At 41.4% G+C, this 17,007-nt stretch overlaps 1 protein-coding gene across 1 annotated transcript in view; it reads left to right on the top strand.

The window, feature by feature from the left end:
• Positions 1-213: 213 nt before the first annotated feature.
• The window catches only part of LOC311130362 (U3 small nucleolar RNA-associated protein 18 homolog), a gene marked incomplete at its 3' end in the record, with an annotated part of 96,604 nt that continues 79,810 nt past the window's right edge, over positions 214-17,007 (top strand). The window contains exons 1-7 of the mRNA XM_084163087.1: positions 214-590; positions 2,730-2,866; positions 3,956-4,051; positions 4,139-4,209; positions 4,712-4,794; positions 5,056-5,181; positions 5,491-5,665. Of these exons, the coding sequence (XP_084019213.1) occupies positions 384-590; positions 2,730-2,866; positions 3,956-4,051; positions 4,139-4,209; positions 4,712-4,794; positions 5,056-5,181; positions 5,491-5,665 (895 nt within the window). The 5' untranslated portion in view covers positions 214-383. The remainder of the gene's footprint in view (positions 591-2,729; positions 2,867-3,955; positions 4,052-4,138; positions 4,210-4,711; positions 4,795-5,055; positions 5,182-5,490; positions 5,666-17,007) is intronic.

Genomic DNA, 17,007 nt, shown 5'->3' with positions numbered 1-17,007 from the left:
CCAGCCCGTGTGTTTGTAATTTAAAAAATACAATTTATTCCGAGTTCAGGGGTCAAGAAAACGGAAACACATGATAGTGAATTTTGCGCGAAGCCTGCGCACAACCACTGATTAATAAAACATCTACACTGTTGGAGCGTGCGTGGGCCATAAGTTATTCTCTGTGCACATACTTTGCAACTTTGTGAAATAGTGCAGCCGTACGTTGACTTTGCTCACAACTAACACAGCGTTGCAGCCACCCCATGTGGAAAACATTGGGCGCATGAGGCATGTTATTGTAAAAGACTAGCTAGCACATCTATGAGTCTACTGAATGTTGTTAAATTCTACCCTGAGTAAACTTACAATTCGTTTCATATGCTAAGGTTTAAATTATAAACATGGACAAAGTCGGTATACACTCTAGAAACGGGAGAGAGACGATGAAGAGAGTCTCTGAACCAGAGCCTGACTACGAGGAAGAAGTGCTAAAAAGACACAAAAACGCCCAGGCTGTGACTGTTTTGGGCGAAGAAGATGCATCTGTAAAACTTCTTGAAGATCTTGTTTTTGGTGCTGAAGATGATCTTGTAGAAAGGCTCGTGGAGGTAGGAATTCATTAGTTACAGTACAAGTCCCCTGTAGCTCAGTTGGTATAGCATGGCGCTTGCAACGCCAGGGTTGTGGGTTCGTTTCCCACGGGGGGCAAGTATGAAAAATGTATGCACTCACTAACTGTAAGTCGCTCTGGATAAGAGCGTCTGCTAAATATGTCAAATGTAAGTCAAAAGTTTGGACAGCTCATTCCAGGGTTTTTCCTTTATTTTTACTATTTTCTACATTGTAGAATAATAGTGAAGACATCAAAACTATGAAATAACATATATGGAATCATATAGTAACCCAAAAAGTGTTAAACAAATCAAAATATATTTGAGATTTGAGATTCTTCAAAGTAGCCACCCTTTGCCTTGATGACAGCTTTGCACACTCTTGGCATTCTCTCAACCAGCTTCATGAGGTAGTCACCTGGAATGCGTTTCAATTAACAGGTGTGCCTTGTTAAAAGTTAATTTGTGGAATTTCTTTCCTTCTTAATGCGTTTGAGCCAATCAGTTGTGTTGTGACAAGGTAGGGGTGGTATACAGAAGATAGCCCTATTTGGTAAAAGACCAAGTCCAGGGATGTAGCTCAGTTGGTAGAGCATGGCGTTTGCAACGGCAGGGTTGTGGGTTCGATTCCCACGGGGGCCAGTATGAAAAAAATAAGTATACACTCACTAACTGTAAGTTGCTCTGGATAAGAGCGTCAGCTAAATGACAAAAAAATTAAAATAAATATGGCAAGAACAGCTCAAACTAGCAAAGAGAAAAGACAGTCTATCCTTACTTTAAGACATGAAGGTCAGTCAATACGGAAAACTTCAAGAACTTTGAAAGTTTCTTCAAGTGCAGTCACAAAAACCATCAAGCGCTATGATGAAACTGGCTCTCATGAGGACCGCCACAGGAAAGGAAGACCGAGTTACCTCTGCTGCAGAGGATAAGTTCATTAGAGTTAACTGCACCTCAGATTGGGCGCATGAAGCGTAAATGCTTCAGAGTTCAAGTAACAGACACATCTCAACATCAACTGTTCAGAGGAGACTGCGTGAATCAGGCCTTCATGGTCGAATTGCTGCAAAGAAACCACTACTAAAGGACACCAATAAGAAGAGGAGACTTGCTTGGGCCAAGAAACACGAGCAATGGACATTAGACCGGTGGAAATGTATTTAGAATTCAAGGCACACTTAACCAGCATGGCTATCACAGCATTCTGCAGCGATACGCCATCCCATCTGGTTTGCGCTTAGTGGGACTATCATTTGTTTTTCAACAGGACAATGACCCAAAACACACCTCCAGGCTGTGTAAGGGCTATTTGACCAAGAAGGAGAGTGATGGAGTGCTGCATCAGATGACCTGGCCTCCACAATCACCCGACCTCAACCAAATTGAGATGGTTTGGGATGAGTTGGACCGCAGAGTGAATGAAAAGCAGCCAACAAGTGCTCAGCATATGTGGGAACTCCTTCAAGACTGTTGGAAAAGCATTCCTCATGAAGCTGGTTGAGAGAATGCTAAGATTGTGCAAAGCTGTCATCAAGGCAAAGGGTGGCTACTTTGAAGAATCTCAAATATAATATAATTTGTTTAACACTTTTTGGGGTTACTACATGATTCCATATGTGTTATTTCATAGTTTTGATGTCTTCACTATTATTCTACAATGTAGAAAATAGTAAAAATAAAGAAAAGCACTTGAATGAATAGGTGTGTCCAGACCTTTGACTGGTACTGTACATCTGGGGTGTGTTCATTACGCTGATTCTGTAGCAAAACGTTTTGTCTGTTACAAAATGTTTTGCAACAACTCCAACGTGAAGTAAAATCTGTTGGGTTCTTAAACAGAAGTTGTAGTTAATTTGTATTTTATGGTTGCCATTCTAATCCGAAAAGTTGGGGTAATGAATACACCCCTGATTCCATACAGAATGATGCTGCCTGCCAAGGTTCTTAAATATTCTCATTGGATTATGTTGCCACATTGTCAGCATGGTATAGATGTAAATCCAATATTGATTGATAGTTAGTTACAACCAGGTACTAGACTAATAATCTCCAGTGTCATATCCGTCTGTCACATATCATTTACTTTTAGTTTCATTGCAGTCAGTTTTTATCAAATCAACTTCTTGTCAACAGAACAGAGAGGATGGAGGTGCCACACTTCTGGACGATGACGATTCCAGCGAATCCGATGTAGAGAATGAAGCACGGCTGAAGGTTCAGCCAACCAGGACAGCAGTGTGGGAGGATGAGGATGATGATCTGGAGGAAGAGTTAGTACCTGGGACTGCAACGATGTCCTATTGTGTCTTTTCAGCATTGATGTCATGTACAATGCTTCAAACTTCATGTAACTACATTAGCTGTAGGCATGTAACCCTAATGTGAATTACATGGATATGTGAATCAAACATTGCTTGTATGGGCAGTTACTAGTGATGTGCATCTTTCCCTTTAAAGACAAATCGATACGTGTCTAGATACAGAAACCAGTGCTTGACCTGGGCAGAAATAGGTTTCCGGTACTCATTTTGGGTGCCGGTACTGTTTATATTTAGGTGCAGGAGCTCCACAATGCTTTTGAGCTAATATTCTATAAGATGAACCGGAGCTCAAGCAGTAGAACATTTGAGGTGCTGGTACTCTGTCTGAGCTGACATCTGTGTGTGTGTATTTGTGTAAATGTCTATGGTGGATGTAGTCACCTGAGCTGAGCCATAAGGGAGACTAGTGGGCATCTACCACCCCACTATCAGATTTGGGGGGGGCTTGTTTGCATCAAATTGTAGACAGCTTGACAGAAATGGTAGCAGAAGGTGAATGTTGAACTTTTGTTAAGCCTCGATCACACCTGCAGAGTCATTGCGCAAAACGGTATGCAGCATCATCTGGATGTGTGCAACAAAAGTTCAACATTCACCTTGTATGTGTACCAAAATGCAATGACGCTATCGGTGTGATCGAAGCGTTATTGGTCAGCGTGCGAAGCAGTGCACAGTTTGAGGAGGCTACTGATATTGCCTGGGGTTGTTCGGCATGCAAAGTGACTTGTAGATCAATGACTGTCAACGCAGTTACATGCTTAGTTTGACACTGAAGGAGAGGATGCGTCAGTTGTCCCAAAAGATCAGCGGTATTTTCTGAAGGTAGAAAGAAAGTAATATGAGCAAAACCTTTCAGTGAATCAACGATTCATAACATTTGAATCGATTTTCTGACCGATGCATGGTACATTTAGGTCAGTCTGTATCTTAAACATTTGAACCGGGACCGATGCGTATCGGTGAACTGTTACATCCCTAGCAGTTACGTCACTATGTTTTTTATTCATTCTTCCATGATCTTTCCCTCCCGTTTCCTAGAGTGGACATGACACACCGGTTCCGTAGAGACCTGACTAAGAGTGTGACAGAGGCCAAGATGTCCAAACAGAAGTTACAGCAGAGGATGAAAGAACAGTAAGTGGATATTAGTAATACAGCCATTGAGTAAATACCACTCGGATCTGGTGGTTCAAACTCACACTTCCAACTCATTTTTGCCAGGTTCCAAAAAGCAATGGGTGGAAAGCCGTCGTGGGCAGAGACAAAAGTAAAGAAAAAGAACAAGAAAAAAGGTAAACTTATGAATTTTGGTCATAAACATCTTCATGGTCCGTGTAATATGTTATGAGAGATGCCCCTCACTGATGATTGCCTACTATATAATGGTGTTATAGTGTATATAGCAGGGTTCCCCAACTGATTTTATTTGATCCTCCAAGTTTTCTGAAGGTTATTTTTATTTTTGGACATAAAAGATGGTAAAAACACCAGCAAATCAGCTCCAAGTGATTTTAAGTTTGGAAATCTGTTCTGAAGTATTCACACGCATAATAGAGAGATGCACACTGAGTGTACAAAACACTATGAACACTCTTTTCATGATATAGACGGTTTGAAATGATTGTTTTAATAACATTTTATATATGTTTGGACTTCTTGCGGTCAATTTCAGTCTACAACTTATTTGTAATTATGTTCGTCCTGCGGCTGAATCTAGTTGATGATCCCTGGTATATATTTTACATTTGTGTCGTTTCAATAAACAATGTGTCTATTTAAAAAAATCTGATGAAGACTCTGAAGATGGAGACGACCTGATGAGGAAGACGGGCAACTTTGTGGGCTCATCCGACAGCCTTCCCAAAGGAATCATACGGGTGAGTTCTGTTCTCCCATCATCTCACCACTACTACATTTGAGATGAAGTTAGACTAGAACAACCAGATCTCTCTCTGACTGCAAATGGGGACTCTCTAACCAGAGTACCTTACTGGCTTGGGAGTTACAAAGCCATTCGATTTTCCAGTATTAGATCATGTGGTTTTGCCAATTGAGATCACAATAGTAGAGTATTTTCAACGTCATGTTTACATGTGATACTAGTACATTTATCATGGATGTATTGAACTCTCTTGCAGATGAAGAAGTGCCTACATGCCAACAACGACCGGCCGTCTGAGGACAGGCTGACCACGGTGCAGTTCCACCCCTCCGCCCAGGTTGTCATGACAGCAGGGCTCGACCAGTCCATCTCTCTGTTCCAGGTATTCATTTTATTCATCAGCTTCAGTCTTCTCTCAGGCATTTCTGTGGCTGTCATCATGAGGCATGGTATAGGGAATGTCATAAACGGGCCGGTTGGGGCTATATGCTTTTAATGAAATCCTCCAGGTCTTTTATTTGACCATACAAACTATAAGCTAAAAAAAATACAAAACTCTCAATGGACCACCAAACATCCTTAGGGATGATTATTTTAGGGTTATTTAGTGAATCTGTGACACTAACAGACAAGTCTGTACTAATATTAATTACCTTCCACCTCACTCTAAATGTCACTCCTTCCTCTCCAGGTTGATGGGAAGACCAACCCTAAGATCCAGAGTATCCACCTGGAGAAGTTCCCGGTGCACAAGGCCCAGTTCAGCGTGGACGGGGAGCAGGTGGTGGCCACCAGTTTCAGGAACAAGCTGTTCTACATCTACGACATGATGGAGGGCAAGGTGATCCCTGTCCACACTGTCAGAGGTGAGGAGGAGGAAGCCATGGGGAGTCACTAGAACCCCAAGGCTGTTGGGTAGTAATCTAACCTGTTGGCTGTAAGGTAGTAATCTAACCTGTTGGATGTAAAGTAGTAATCTATCTTGTTGGCTGTAAGGTAGTCATCTAACCTGTTGGCTGTAAGGTAGTCATCTAACCTGTTGGCTGTAAGGTAGTAATCTAACCTGTTGGCTGTTGGGTAGTAATCTATCCTGTTGGCTGTAAGGTAGTCATCTAACCTGTTGGCTGTAAGGTAGTCATCTAACCTGTTTGCTGTTGGGTAGTAATCTAACCTGTTGGCTGTTGGGTAGTAATCTATCCTGTTGGCTGTAGGGTAGTAATCTAACCTGTTGGCTGTAAGGTAGTAATCTAACCTGTTGGCTGTAAGGTAGTAATCTAACCTGTTGGCTGTAAGGTATTAATCTAACCTGTTGGCTGTTGGGTAGTAATCAAACCTGTTGGCTGTTGGGTAGTAATCTAACCTGTTGGCTGTAAGGTACTAATCTAACCTGTTGGCTGTAAGGTAGTTATCTAACCTGTTGGCTGTAAGGTAGTTATCTATCCTGTTGGCTGTAAGGTAGTAATCTATCCTGTTGGATGTAAGGTAGTAATCTATCCTGTTGGCTGTAAGGTAGTAATCTAACCTGTTGGCTGTAAAGTAGTCATCTAACCTGTTGGCTGTAAGGTAGTAATCTAACCTGTTGGCTGTTGGGTAGTAATCTATCCTGTTGGCTGTAAGGTAGTCATCTAACCTGTTGGCTGTAAGGTAGTCATCTAACCTGTTTGCTGTTGGGTAGTAATCTAACCTGTTGGCTGTTGGGTAGTAATCTATCCTGTTGGCTGTTGGGTAGTAATCTAACCTGTTGGCTGTAAGGTAGTAATCTAACCTGTTGGCTGTAAGGTAGTAATCTAACCTGTTGGCTGTAAGGTAGTAATCTAACATGTTGGCTGTAAGGTAGTAATCTAACCTGTTGGCTGTAAGGTAGTAATCTAACCTGTTGGCTGTTGGATAGTAATCTATCCTGTTGGCTGTAAGGTAGTAATCTAACCTGTTGGGTAGTAATCTAACCTGTTGGCTGTAAGGTAGTAATCTATCCTGTTGGCTGTAAAGTAGTAATCTAACCTGTTGGCTGTAAAGTAGTAATCTATCCTGTTGGCTGTAAAGTAGTAATCTATCCTGTTGGCTGTAAGGTAGTCATCTAACCTGTTGGCTGTTGGGTAGTAATCTAACCTGTTGGCTGTTGGGTAGTAATCTAACCTGTTGGATGTTGGGTAGTAATCTAACCTGTTGGCTGTAAGGTAGTAATCTAACCTGTTGGATGTAAGGTAGTAATCTATCCTGTTGGATGTAAGGTAGTAATCTATCCTGTTGGATGTAAGGTAGTAATCTATCCTGTTGGCTGTTGGGTAGTAATCTATCCTGTTGGCTGTTGGGTAGTAATCTATCCTGTTGGCTGTTGGGTAGTAATCTATCCTGTTGGCTGTTGGGTAGTAATCTATCCTGTTGGCTGTAAGGTAGTAATCTAACCTGTTGGCTGTAAGGTAGTAATCTAACCTGTTGGCTGTAAGGTAGTAATCTATCCTGTTGGCTGTAAAGTAGTAATCTATCCTGTTGGCTGTAAGGTAGTAATCTATCCTGTTGGGTAGTAATCTAACCTGTTGGCTGTAAGGTAGTAATCTAACCTGTTGGCTGTTGGATAGTAATCTAACCTGTTGGCTGTAAGGTAGTAATCTATCCTGTTGGCTGTAAGGTAGTAATTTAACCTGTTGGCTGTTGGGTAGTAATCTATCCTGTTGGCTGTAAGGTAGTAATCTAACCTGTTGGGTAGTAATCTATCCTGTTGGCTGTAAGGTAGTAATCTAACCTGTTGGCTGTAAGGTAGTAATCTAACCTGTTGGCTGTTGGGTAGTAATCTATCCTGTTGGCTGTAAGGTAGTCATCTAACCTGTTGGCTGTAAGGTAGTCATCTAACCTGTTTGCTGTTGGGTAGTAATCTAACCTGTTGGCTGTTGGGTAGTAATCTATCCTGTTGGCTGTAGGGTAGTAATCTAACCTGTTGGCTGTAAGGTAGTAATCTAACCTGTTGGCTGTAAGGTAGTAATCTAACCTGTTGGCTGTAAGGTAGTAATCTAACCTGTTGGCTGTAAGGTAGTAATCTAACCTGTTGGCTGTAAGGTAGTAATCTAACCTGTTGGCTGTAAGGTAGTAATCTAACCTGTTGGCTGTAAGGTAGTAATCTAACCTGTTGGCTGTAAGGTAGTAATCTAACCTGTTGGCTGTAAGGTAGTAATCTAACCTGTTGGCTGTAAGGTAGTAATCTAACCTGTTGGCTGTAAGGTAGTAATCTAACCTGTTGGCTGTTGGGTAGTAATCTAACCTGTTGGCTGTTGGGTAGTAATCTAGCCTGTTGGCTGTTGGGTAGTAATCTATCCTGTTGGCTGTAGGGTAGTAATCTAACCTGTTGGCTGTAAGGTAGTCATCTAACCTGTTGGCTGTAAGGTAGTAATCTAACCTGTTGGCTGTTGGATAGTAATCTATCCTGTTGGCTGTAAGGTAGTAATCTAACCTGTTGGGGAGTAATCTATCCTGTTGGCTGTAAGGTAGTAATCTAACCTGTTGGCTGTTGGATAGTAATCTATCCTGTTGGCTGTAAGGTAGTAATCTAACCTGTTGGGTAGTAATCTATCCTGTTGGCTGTAAGGTAGTAATCTAACATGTTGGCTGTAAGGTAGTAATCTATCCTGTTGGCTGTAAGGTAGTAATCTAACCTGTTGGCTGTTGGGTAGTCATCTAACCTGTTGGCTGTAAGGTAGTCATCTAACCTGTTGGCTGTAAGGTAGTCATCTAACCTGTTTGCTGTTGGGTAGTAATCTAACCTGTTGGCTGTTGGGTAGTAATCTAACATGTTGGCTGTAAGGTAGTAATCTAACCTGTTGGCTGTAAGGTAGTAATCTAACCTGTTGGCTGTTGGATAGTAATCTATCCTGTTGGCTGTAAGGTAGTAATCTAACCTGTTGGGTAGTCATCTATCCTGTTGGCTCTAAGGTAGTAATCTAACCTGTTGGCTGTAAGGTATTAATCTAACCTGTTGGCTGTTGGGTAGTAATCAAACCTGTTGGCTGTTGGGTAGTAATCTAACCTGTTGGCTGTAAGGTACTAATCTAACCTGTTGGCTGTAAGGTAGTTATCTAACCTGTTGGCTGTAAGGTAGTTATCTATCCTGTTGGCTGTAAGGTAGTAATATATCCTGTTGGATGTAAGGTAGTAATCTATCCTGTTGGCTGTAAGGTAGTAATCTAACCTGTTGGCTGTAAAGTAGTAATCTATCCTATTGGCTGTAAGGTAGTCATCTAACCTGTTGGCTGTAAGGTAGTAATCTAACCTGTTGGCTGTTGGGTAGTAATCTAACCTGTTGGCTGTTGGGTAGTAATCTAACCTGTTGGATGTTGGGTAGTAATCTATCCTGTTGGCTGTAGGGTAGTAATCTAACCTGTTGGCTGTAAGGTAGTAATTTAACCTGTTGGCTGTAAGGTAGTAATCTAACCTGTTGGGTAGTAATCTATCCTGTTGGCTGTAAGGTAGTAATCTAACCTGTTGGCTGTAAGGTAGTAATCTAACCTGTTGGCTGTAAGGTAGTAATCTAACCTGTTGGCTGTTGGGTAGTAATCTATCCTGTTGGCTGTAAGGTAGTCATCTAACCTGTTGGCTGTAAGGTAGTCATCTAACCTGTTTGCTGTTGGGTAGTAATCTAACCTGTTGGCTGTTGGGTAGTAATCTAACATGTTGGCTGTAAGGTAGTAATCTAACCTGTTGGCTGTAAGGTAGTAATCTAACCTGTTGGCTGTTGGATAGTAATCTATCCTGTTGGCTGTAAGGTAGTAATCTATCCTGTTGGCTGTAAGGTAGTAATCTAACCTGTTGGCTGTAAGGTATTAATCTAACCTGTTGGCTGTTGGGTAGTAATCAAACCTGTTGGCTGTTGGGTAGTAATCTAACCTGTTGGCTGTAAGGTAGTTATCTAACCTGTTGGCTGTAAGGTAGTTATCTATCCTGTTGGCTGTAAGGTAGTAATCTATCCTGTTGGATGTAAGGTAGTAATCTATCCTGTTGGCTGTAAGGTAGTAATCTATCCTGTTGGCTGTAGGGTAGTAATCTAACCTGTTGGCTGTAAGGTAGTAATCTAACCTGTTGGATAGTAATCTAACATGTTGGCTGTAAGGTAGTAATCTAACCTGTTGGGTAGTAATCTAACCTGTTGGCTGTAAGGTAGTAATCTATCCTGTTGGATGTAAGGTAGTAATCTATCCTGTTGGATGTAAGGTAGTAATCTAACCTGTTGGCTGTAAGGTATTAATCTAACCTGTTGGCTGTTGGGTAGTAATCAAACCTGTTGGCTGTTGGGTAGTAATCTAACCTGTTGGCTGTAAGGTACTAATCTAACCTGTTGGCTGTAAGGTAGTTATCTAACCTGTTGGCTGTAAGGTAGTTATCTATCCTGTTGGCTGTAAGGTAGTAATCTATCCTGTTGGATGTAAGGTAGTAATCTATCCTGTTGGCTGTAAGGTAGTAATCTAACCTCTTGGCTGTAAAGTAGTAATCTATCCTGTTGGCTGTAAGGTAGTCATCTAACCTGTTGGCTGTAAGGTAGTAATCTAACCTGTTGGCTGTTGGGTAGTAATCTAACCTGTTGGCTGTTGGGTAGTAATCTAACCTGTTGGATGTTGGGTAGTAATCTATCCTGTTGGCTGTAGGGTAGTAATCTAACCTGTTGGCTGTAAGGTAGTAATTTAACCTGTTGGCTGTAAGGTAGTAATCTAACCTGTTGGGTAGTAATCTATCCTGTTGGCTGTAAGGTAGTAATCTAACCTGTTGGCTGTAAGGTAGTAATCTAACCTGTTGGCTGTAAGGTAGTAATCTAACCTGTTGGCTGTTGGGTAGTAATCTATCCTGTTGGCTGTAAGGTAGTCATCTAACCTATTGGCTGTAAGGTAGTCATCTAACCTGTTTGCTGTTGGGTAGTAATCTAACCTGTTGGCTGTTGGGTAGTAATCTAACATGTTGGCTGTAAGGTAGTAATCTAACCTGTTGGCTGTAAGGTAGTAATCTAACCTGTTGGCTGTAAGGTAGTAATTTAACCTGTTGGCTGTAAGGTAGTAATCTATCCTGTTGGCTGTAAGGTAGTAATTTAACCTGTTGGCTGTTGGGTAGTAATCTATCCTGTTGGCTGTAAGGTAGTAATCTAACCTGTTGGGTAGTAATCTAACCTGTTGGCTGTAAGGTAGTTATCTATCCTGTTGGCTGTAAGGTAGTAATCTAACCTGTTGGGTAGTAATCTAACCTGTTGGCTGTAAGGTAGTTATCTATCCTGTTGGCTGTAAAGTACTAATCTAACCTGTTGGCTGTTGGGTAGTAATCTAACCTTTTGGCTGTAAGGTAGTAATCTAACCTTTTGGCTGTAAGGTAGTAATCTAACCTGTTGGCTGTAAGGTAGTAATCTAACCTGTTGGCTGTAAGGTAGTAATCTAACCTGTTGGCTGTAAGGTAGTAATCTAACCTGTTGGCTGTAAGGTAGTAATCTAACCTGTTGGCTGTAAGGTAGTAATCTAACCTGTTGGCTGTAAGGTAGTAATCTAACCTGTTGGCTGTAAGGTAGTAATCTAACCTGTTGGCTGTAAGGTAGTAATCTAACCTGTTGGCTGTAAGGTAGTAATCTAACCTGTTGGCTGTAAGGTAGTAATCTAACCTGTTGGCTGTAAGGTAGTAATCTAACCTGTTGGCTGTAAGGTAGTAATCTAACCTGTTGGCTGTAAGGTAGTAATCTAACCTGTTGGCTGTAAGGTAGTAATCTAACCTGTTGGCTGTAAGGTAGTAATCTAACCTGTTGGCTGTAAGGTAGTAATCTAACCTGTTGGCTGTAAGGTAGTAATCTAACCTGTTGGCTGTAAGGTAGTAATCTAACCTGTTGGCTGTAAGGTAGTAATCTAACCTGTTGGCTGTAAGGTAGTAATCTAACCTGTTGGCTGTAAGGTAGTAATCTAACCTGTTGGCTGTTGGGTAGTAATCTAACCTGTTGGCTGTTGGGTAGTAATCTAGCCTGTTGGCTGTTGGGTAGTAATCTATCCTGTTGGCTGTAGGGTAATAATCTAACCTGTTGGCTGTAAGGTAGTAATCTAACCTGTTGGCTGTAAGGTAGTAATCTAACCTCTTGGCTGTAAGGTAGTAATCTAACATGTTGGCTGTAAGGTAGTAATCTAACCTGTTGGCTGTAAGGTAGTAATCTAACCTGTTGGCTGTTGGATAGTAATCTATCCTGTTGGCTGTAAGGTAGTAATCTAACCTGTTGGGTAGTCATCTATCCTGTTGGCTCTAAGGTAGTAATCTAACCTGTTGGCTGTAAGGTATTAATCTAACCTGTTGGCTGTTGGGTAGTAATCAAACCTGTTGGCTGTTGGGTAGTAATCTAACCTGTTGGCTGTAAGGTACTAATCTAACCTGTTGGCTGTAAGGTAGTTATCTAACCTGTTGGCTGTAAGGTAGTTATCTATCCTGTTGGCTGTAAGGTAGTAATATATCCTGTTGGATGTAAGGTAGTAATCTATCCTGTTGGCTGTAAGGTAGTAATCTAACCTGTTGGCTGTAAAGTAGTAATCTATCCTGTTGGCTGTAAGGTAGTCATCTAACCTGTTGGCTGTAAGGTAGTAATCTAACCTGTTGGCTGTTGGGTAGTAATCTAACCTGTTGGCTGTTGGGTAGTAATCTAACCTGTTGGATGTTGGGTAGTAATCTATCCTGTTGGCTGTAGGGTAGTAATCTAACCTGTTGGCTGTAAGGTAGTAATTTAACCTGTTGGCTGTAAGGTAGTAATCTAACCTGTTGGGTAGTAATCTATCCTGTTGGCTGTAAGGTAGTAATCTAACCTGTTGGCTGTAAGGTAGTAATCTAACCTGTTGGCTGTAAGGTAGTAATCTAACCTGTTGGCTGTTGGGTAGTAATCTATCCTGTTGGCTGTAAGGTAGTCATCTAACCTGTTGGCTGTAAGGTAGTCATCTAACCTGTTTGCTGTTGGGTAGTAATCTAACCTGTTGGCTGTTGGGTAGTAATCTAACATGTTGGCTGTAAGGTAGTAATCTAACCTGTTGGCTGTAAGGTAGTAATCTAACCTGTTGGCTGTTGGATAGTAATCTATCCTGTTGGCTGTAAGGTAGTAATCTATCCTGTTGGCTGTAAGGTAGTAATCTAACCTGTTGGCTGTAAGGTATTAATCTAACCTGTTGGCTGTTGGGTAGTAATCAAACCTGTTGGCTGTTGGGTAGTAATCTAACCTGTTGGCTGTAAGGTAGTAATCTAACCTGTTGGGTAGTAATCTAACATGTTGGCTGTAAGGTAGTAATCTAACCTGTTGGGTAGTAATCTAACCTGTTGGCTGTAAGGTAGTAATCTATCCTGTTGGATGTAAGGTAGTAATCTAAACTGTTGGCTGTAAGGTATTAATCTAACCTGTTGGCTGTTGGGTAGTAATCAAACCTGTTGGCTGTTGGGTAGTAATCTAACCTGTTGGCTGTAAGGTACTAATCTAACCTGTTGGCTGTAAGGTAGTTATCTAACCTGTTGGCTGTAAGGTAGTTATCTATCCTGTTGGCTGTAAGGTAGTCATCTAACCTGTTGGCTGTAAGGTAGTCATCTAACCTGTTGGCTGTAAGGTAGTCATCTAACCTGTTGGCTGTAAGGTAGTAATCTAACCTGTTGGCTGTTGGGTAGTAATCTAACCTGTTGGCTGTTGGGTAGTAATCTAACCTGTTGGATGTTGGGTAGTAATCTATCCTGTTGGCTGTAGGGTAGTAATCTAACCTGTTGGCTGTAAGGTAGTAATTTAACCTGTTGGCTGTAAGGTAGTAATCTAACCTGTTGGGTAGTAATCTATCCTGTTGGCTGTAAGGTAGTAATCTAACCTGTTGGCTGTAAGGTAGTAATCTAACCTGTTGGCTGTTGGGTAGTAATCTATCCTGTTGGCTGTAAGGTAGTCATCTAACCTGTTGGCTGTAAGGTAGTCATCTAACCTGTTTGCTGTTGGGTAGTAATCTAACCTGTTGGCTGTTGGGTAGTAATCTATCCTGTTGGCTGTAGGGTAGTAATCTAACCTGTTGGCTGTAAGGTAGTAATCTAACCTGTTGGCTGTTGGGTAGTAATCTAACCTGTTGGCTGTTGGGTAGTAATCTAACCTGTTGGATGTTGGGTAGTAATCTAACCTGTTGGCTGTAAGGTAGTAATCTAACCTGTTGGATGTAAGGTAGTAATCTATCCTGTTGGATGTAAGGTAGTAATCTATCCTGTTGGATGTAAGGTAGTAATCTATCCTGTTGGCTGTTGGGTAGTAATCTATCCTGTTGGCTGTTGGGTAGTAATCTATCCTGTTGGCTGTTGGGTAGTAATCTATCCTGTTGGCTGTTGGGTAGTAATCTATCCTGTTGGCTGTAAGGTAGTAATCTAACCTGTTGGCTGTAAGGTAGTAATCTAACCTGTTGGCTGTAAGGTAGTAATCTATCCTGTTGGCTGTAAAGTAGTAATCTATCCTGTTGGCTGTAAGGTAGTAATCTATCCTGTTGGGTAGTAATCTAACCTGTTGGCTGTAAGGTAGTAATCTAACCTGTTGGCTGTTGGATAGTAATCTAACCTGTTGGCTGTAAGGTAGTAATCTATCCTGTTGGCTGTAAGGTAGTAATTTAACCTGTTGGCTGTTGGGTAGTAATCTATCCTGTTGGCTGTAAGGTAGTAATCTAACCTGTTGGGTAGTAATCTATCCTGTTGGCTGTAAGGTAGTAATCTAACCTGTTGGCTGTAAGGTAGTAATCTAACCTGTTGGCTGTTGGGTAGTAATCTATCCTGTTGGCTGTAAGGTAGTCATCTAACCTGTTGGCTGTAAGGTAGTCATCTAACCTGTTTGCTGTTGGGTAGTAATCTAACCTGTTGGCTGTTGGGTAGTAATCTATCCTGTTGGCTGTAGGGTAGTAATCTAACCTGTTGGCTGTAAGGTAGTAATCTAACCTGTTGGCTGTAAGGTAGTAATCTAACCTGTTGGCTGTAAGGTAGTAATCTAACCTGTTGGCTGTAAGGTAGTAATCTAACCTGTTGGCTGTAAGGTAGTAATCTAACCTGTTGGCTGTAAGGTAGTAATCTAACCTGTTGGCTGTAAGGTAGTAATCTAACCTGTTGGCTGTAAGGTAGTAATCTAACCTGTTGGCTGTAAGGTAGTAATCTAACCTGTTGGCTGTAAGGTAGTAATCTAACCTGTTGGCTGTAAGGTAGTAATCTAACCTGTTGGCTGTAAGGTAGTAATCTAACCTGTTGGCTGTTGGGTAGTAATCTAACCTGTTGGCTGTTGGGTAGTAATCTAGCCTGTTGGCTGTTGGGTAGTAATCTATCCTGTTGGCTGTAGGGTAGTAATCTAACCTGTTGGCTGTAAGGTAGTCATCTAACCTGTTGGCTGTAAGGTAGTAATCTAACCTGTTGGCTGTTGGATAGTAATCTATCCTGTTGGCTGTAAGGTAGTAATCTAACCTGTTGGGGAGTAATCTATCCTGTTGGCTGTAAGGTAGTAATCTAACCTGTTGGCTGTTGGATAGTAATCTATCCTGTTGGCTGTAAGGTAGTAATCTAACCTGTTGGGTAGTAATCTATCCTGTTGGCTGTAAGGTAGTAATCTAACATGTTGGCTGTAAGGTAGTAATCTATCCTGTTGGCTGTAAGGTAGTAATCTAACCTGTTGGCTGTTGGGTAGTCATCTAACCTGTTGGCTGTAAGGTAGTCATCTAACCTGTTGGCTGTAAGGTAGTCATCTAACCTGTTTGCTGTTGGGTAGTAATCTAACCTGTTGGCTGTTGGGTAGTAATCTAACATGTTGGCTGTAAGGTAGTAATCTAACCTGTTGGCTGTAAGGTAGTAATCTAACCTGTTGGCTGTTGGATAGTAATCTATCCTGTTGGCTGTAAGGTAGTAATCTAACCTGTTGGGTAGTCATCTATCCTGTTGGCTCTAAGGTAGTAATCTAACCTGTTGGCTGTAAGGTATTAATCTAACCTGTTGGCTGTTGGGTAGTAATCAAACCTGTTGGCTGTTGGGTAGTAATCTAACCTGTTGGCTGTAAGGTACTAATCTAACCTGTTGGCTGTAAGGTAGTTATCTAACCTGTTGGCTGTAAGGTAGTTATCTATCCTGTTGGCTGTAAGGTAGTAATATATCCTGTTGGATGTAAGGTAGTAATCTATCCTGTTGGCTGTAAGGTAGTAATCTAACCTGTTGGCTGTAAAGTAGTAATCTATCCTGTTGGCTGTAAGGTAGTCATCTAACCTGTTGGCTGTAAGGTAGTAATCTAACCTGTTGGCTGTTGGGTAGTAATCTAACCTGTTGGCTGTTGGGTAGTAATCTAACCTGTTGGATGTTGGGTAGTAATCTATCCTGTTGGCTGTAGGGTAGTAATCTAACCTGTTGGCTGTAAGGTAGTAATTTAACCTGTTGGCTGTAAGGTAGTAATCTAACCTGTTGGGTAGTAATCTATCCTGTTGGCTGTAAGGTAGTAATCTAACCTGTTGGCTGTAAGGTAGTAATCTAACCTGTTGGCTGTAAGGTAGTAATCTAACCTGTTGGCTGTTGGGTAGTAATCTATCCTGTTGGCTGTAAGGTAGTCATCTAACCTGTTGGCTGTAAGGTAGTCATCTAACCTGTTTGCTGTTGGGTAGTAATCTAACCTGTTGGCTGTTGGGTAGTAATCTAACATGTTGGCTGTAAGGTAGTAATCTAACCTGTTGGCTGTAAGGTAGTAATCTAACCTGTTGGCTGTTGGATAGTAATCTATCCTGTTGGCTGTAAGGTAGTAATCTATCCTGTTGGCTGTAAGGTAGTAATCTAACCTGTTGGCTGTAAGGTATTAATCTAACCTGTTGGCTGTTGGGTAGTAATCAAACCTGTTGGCTGTTGGGTAGTAATCTAACCTGTTGGCTGTAAGGTAGTTATCTAACCTGTTGGCTGTAAGGTAGTTATCTATCCTGTTGGCTGTAAGGTAGTAATCTATCCTGTTGGATGTAAGGTAGTAATCTATCCTGTTGGCTGTAAGGTAGTAATCTATCCTGTTGGCTGTAGGGTAGTAATCTAACCTGTTGGCTGTAAGGTAGTAATCTAACCTGTTGGATAGTAATCTAACATGTTGGCTGTAAGGTAGTAATCTAACCTGTTGGGTAGTAATCTAACCTGTTGGCTGTAAGGTAGTAATCTATCCTGTTGGATGTAAGGTAGTAATCTATCCTGTTGGATGTAAGGTAGTAATCTAACCTGTTGG

This window comes from Coregonus lavaretus (genome assembly GCF_964263955.1).
Source record: "Coregonus lavaretus genome assembly, chromosome: 6".
Taxonomy (NCBI): Eukaryota; Metazoa; Chordata; class Actinopteri; order Salmoniformes; family Salmonidae; genus Coregonus; species Coregonus lavaretus.
Note: the sequence above shows the minus strand (reverse complement) of the source record. Positions and strands in the feature narration are given on the sequence as shown.